This window comes from Zea mays, chromosome 6, assembly GCF_902167145.1.
Source record: "Zea mays cultivar B73 chromosome 6, Zm-B73-REFERENCE-NAM-5.0, whole genome shotgun sequence".
NCBI lineage: Eukaryota > Viridiplantae > Streptophyta > Magnoliopsida > Poales > Poaceae > Zea > Zea mays.
The window spans coordinates 30,542,845-30,547,005 of NC_050101.1; the positions used below are offsets into that span (position 1 = coordinate 30,542,845).

Below are 4,161 nucleotides of genomic sequence, written 5' to 3' on the forward strand. Positions count from 1 at the left end.
TTACTAATTCTATTTTTCATTAACGACCCTGAGGGGAAGGGGTAAACGATAATTTTGTTTTTAAAATGGAGGGATAAAAATATAAAGTTGAAAAATATGAGGTAAAATCATAATTGCTGGCCAACTAAGGCCATAATCAAAATTGTCCCTATTCATTTATATCATATCTCATAAAATTGACAGTGCATATATTCAAATTCGAATTTAATTAAAATAAAATTATTATCAGATATAGCCCGTATTCTATTTCCACACTACCTACCGTTGTCTCCCACGTCGAAAGGCGGATAAGGTTTTCAAACGCACGCGATTGCGGAGATCTCGGCCGCCCGATCCGCCACTCCTCCATCCGACGGCAGGTACGTCCCCGGCCGGCCTACTACCCGGCGACCTCGGTCGCCCATGGCCACCGCGAAACCTTATCCCCAGAACCACACGGATAAACCCTAGCTGCGCGAGCCCCCCGGCGATGTCGGTGGCCATCCGCTCCGGCGAGCTCCTTGCGTGCCCCGTCGCACTCCGGCGGGCGCCCTTGGCTGTGTCTGTGGTGTCGGTGCGGATGAGGGCTAGGGGCGCCGTGGCTGTGCGGGCGGAGGCAACGGCCGAGGGGGTAGGGAAAGAGGGGAAGAAGGCGGCGGGGAAGAAGAAGCCGGCGAGCGGGATCACCAAGCCGAAGCCCATCTCTACAGAGCTGCGGGAGTTCGTCGGCGGCGCGGCGGAGCTGCCCCGGACTGAGGCCATCAAGCTGGTATGGGCGCACATCAAGGGCAACAACCTCCAGGTTCGATCCCCGCCCCTCGCTATCTATCGCTGTAGGTGCTTTCGTGCTCCTAGTGTGTGCAGAAACGTGACTGTGCTATTAAGATTTAGGGGCTGTTCCTTACTTGCCACATGCCACAGTTTGCCACGCCTTAAGGTTAAGTAAGTTTGACCAAGTTAGGCATGTGTTTGGTTTGAAGCCACAGTTGTGGCAAGATTTTTCTCCTGCTACGTAGGTGTCACTCGTGTAAGATTCTCTTAGGCGTGGCAAACTTTGACGTAGAATTTGAGCGCCTAACCTCAGACATCTTAGGCAAGTGTGTCATAAAGTTGTGTGATAATTTTTGGCACCATAGTTATAGAACCAAACAGCCCCTTAGTGCGTCTTGGTTATCAATATTGTGGCTGCAATGTGTTCGGTTCTCTGATTTGATTGAGTCCGATCGGTAGCTGAAGTTATCTGGGTCTGACAATTGTGTCGCAGTTTGGTTGTTTTCTGTTGACGCCTTTTCGGAGCGCCAAACACTCAACAAGAACCGGCGGCGGTGCTCTCTGGTCAGGCGCGGACGGTCCGCGGCACAGGGCCGGACGGTCCGCGACCTGGCGCAGGGGCAAAGGTTCCCTGCCTGACGGCCGGACGGTCCGCGCCCTAGGGCCGGACGGTCCGCGCGTGCGCAGGGGGCGGCGAAGGTCACCGGCGGCGCCTGAATCTCGCTCCCGGGAGGGACCCCGTCGGGGAGGAGAGATCCTAGGTGGTGTCTAGGCTCGGACAGACCGACCTAGACTCCTCTAATCGACGTGGAGTCGAAGAGAGGCGGAGAATTTGGGGATTGGAAGGCTAAACTAGGGCTAAACTAGAACTAGACTAGAACTACTCCTAATGCGTAAAGTAAATACGAGTAATAGACTTGATTTGATCGATTGTTGGGGGGTTCAATCGGCCGTAGCCCTTCATCTATATAAAGGGGGAGGTCTGGATCCGTTTCCAACTGTTTCCCGAGTTAATCCCGCGGTTTTAGGTAACAAATCCCGCGAGAAACTAGGAACCCTAACTGACTCTGCGCGCGCGCGGACCGTCCGCGCCGCCACCGCGGACCGTCCGGCCTCAGGGCCGGACCGTCTGCAAGGCTCATTTTAGCCTCCAACATTTTATTTTCCCTAATATTTAAGTACACTGATGACTGATGTTTGTTGCTGGAACTGCACAATGGATGGAGGATATGTAAGTTTATTGGAGGAAGAAGGCTATGCGCATAGCATAAATATATGTGCCATTGCTGTAATTACTAATATGTATGTTGTATGTCTAGTTTTGTTTTGTTTACATTACTTTTGTGGATGACCGGGCTGATAAAGTTTATCCAGAATCCAGATATTCTAAATGCTGTGTTTTGATGGCAGCATTTTCATTTCCTGGTTGGCAATGCTTCTTCTTGTCTGTCTGTCTATGAGAAATTAGTGGCGTCTGTGGTGGATACTGTATAGTTTGTTGGACCGCCATTGTAAAAACCATGCAATTCTAGGTCCCGTCAGAGCCAACTATCTTAAGTTTGACTAGGTTTATAGGAAATATTATCAACATGTACAATTCCAAAGAGATGTGCAATAAAAGTACATTTCATGATGAATCTATTGCTACATATTTAGTATCATAAGTATTATAATCTTTTTATATAAATGTGTTCAACTTCAGATTGTATCATTTAGCACTACTCTAAAATTGCATCTTTTCTGGGAGGGAGTTGCATCCCTTCTTGGGTGGAGGTAGTACCAATTTACCATGCTTCTCGCCATGGGCCACATTGTACTTTTTTTGGCTGTATCCTCATCAGATCCCAGCAGACCACCAAGTGTAAAGAAAAAATGTAGCAGCTACAGTAAAAAGGCTGCAAAAAATAGCGCAGCCTAACACAGCAACAGTACTTTATCTGCCTGTGTTCTCCTCTGAAGTAGTGAAGATAGGCTTTGGATCCTTAACCACAGGTAGGTCATTGATCTGCGCCCCTGTGTAACTGTTTAGGATCTGTTCACATGCTGTAATTAACTGAACATGGTGGGGGCAGAGTGTGAAAGTTATACACGGTATATATGTATGTGTGGATACACTTCAGTATCCACAAATATTAGTATCAGACAGACATGGCTAGTGATTCTCTCTCAACCATAAACAGACCTGGTCCTTGTTGGGTGTAAATTGTTGACGGGTGCCCCATCAAAAAGCCAAATGTAATGGCAGGCCTACAATCATAGATGACCCTGAAGCAATAGTATAGATATGTGGACCACGAACACAACATCCTTTTGTTGCCATGGCTAACCAGTACCTCACTTTGAATTCTGAATATCAATAATCTGTTCCCTGAAAATCTGTGTTGTCAGGCAATTAGAATTATTTACCATCTATCGAGGATCTAACTTTTGAGTTCCGTGCTAATTTCTTATAACCCAAGGCGATGCTTTGAGATACAATTTACTGCATGATGCCATAATATAACCAGAACCAGTAATATAATTAACTGTCCAGCTAGCTCTGTCTTGTGCGCATGCTGTTTCTTATGAGATACGGCTCTCGTGTCTCAGCCATTATTAGGTGCATCCTTGTCGTAGCACTTATTGTAGGATTGTGGAATTTTGTGGCCAAGCAGCTGATCATCCTCTTTGTTATCTGGAAGCACAGGATCCAAACAACAAGAAGATAATAATCTGCGATGAGAAACTGAAGAAGATATTCGGAGGGCGTGACCGCGTTGGGTTTCTCGAAATTTCCGGGCTGCTGAACCCCCACTTCCAGAAATGATAGGGCCTTTTTTGTTTTGTTTTGTTTTGTTTTGTAGATCACTCTCCTCTGTTGTGCTAGCTGTTGCTGATGTACGACGAGCACATTTAGCTGCTAAACCTGGGCTAAAAGTGGTCTCTGTCTCTTGACGGCGGTTTAAGGAAGGCAAATGCGTTCCCTGAAGATGCATGTGATTGTGATATTCGCCGTTAATGGTGTACTAGCAGTTGCTTAATCATTCATGCTTATATCCTATCCACACACCTACCGTCGTAGACCTGAGTGGTGGATCATCGCATTCTTCGACTCATTATGTGTGGATTTTTATTATCCTTGTCTTTGGGTTATTAATGGTTGCGCCACCGAACTGTCTTCCGTCGATCCATCCATCCATCGATGATTGCCGCCAAAACTGTCCATATATTTTGGCAGTACAGAATGGAATGCCAAATGGTTTCATTCAGCTCCAAAGAGCAAGGGGAGGGATGTTCTCCTTCGGTCGGACGCTAATCAGTGTGCATCACGATCTGAAGTTGGTCTGTGTGGCCCTTTCCCATTTTAATCCTATCAAATGGACGTCCTTGAACAGGTGAGCTGCTTCACATGCCCCTGTATTGTGGTTTCCA

At 47.1% G+C, this 4,161-nt stretch overlaps 1 protein-coding gene across 1 annotated transcript; it reads left to right on the plus strand.

The window, feature by feature from the left end:
* Positions 1-408: 408 nt before the first annotated feature.
* LOC100275998 (uncharacterized) lies at positions 409-3,780 on the plus strand. The gene is given in 2 exon segments (NM_001149896.1): positions 409-781; positions 3,437-3,780. Coding segments are annotated over 2 exon segments (432 nt in total). The 5' UTR covers positions 409-469; the 3' UTR covers positions 3,557-3,780.
* Positions 3,781-4,161: the final 381 nt, after the last annotated feature.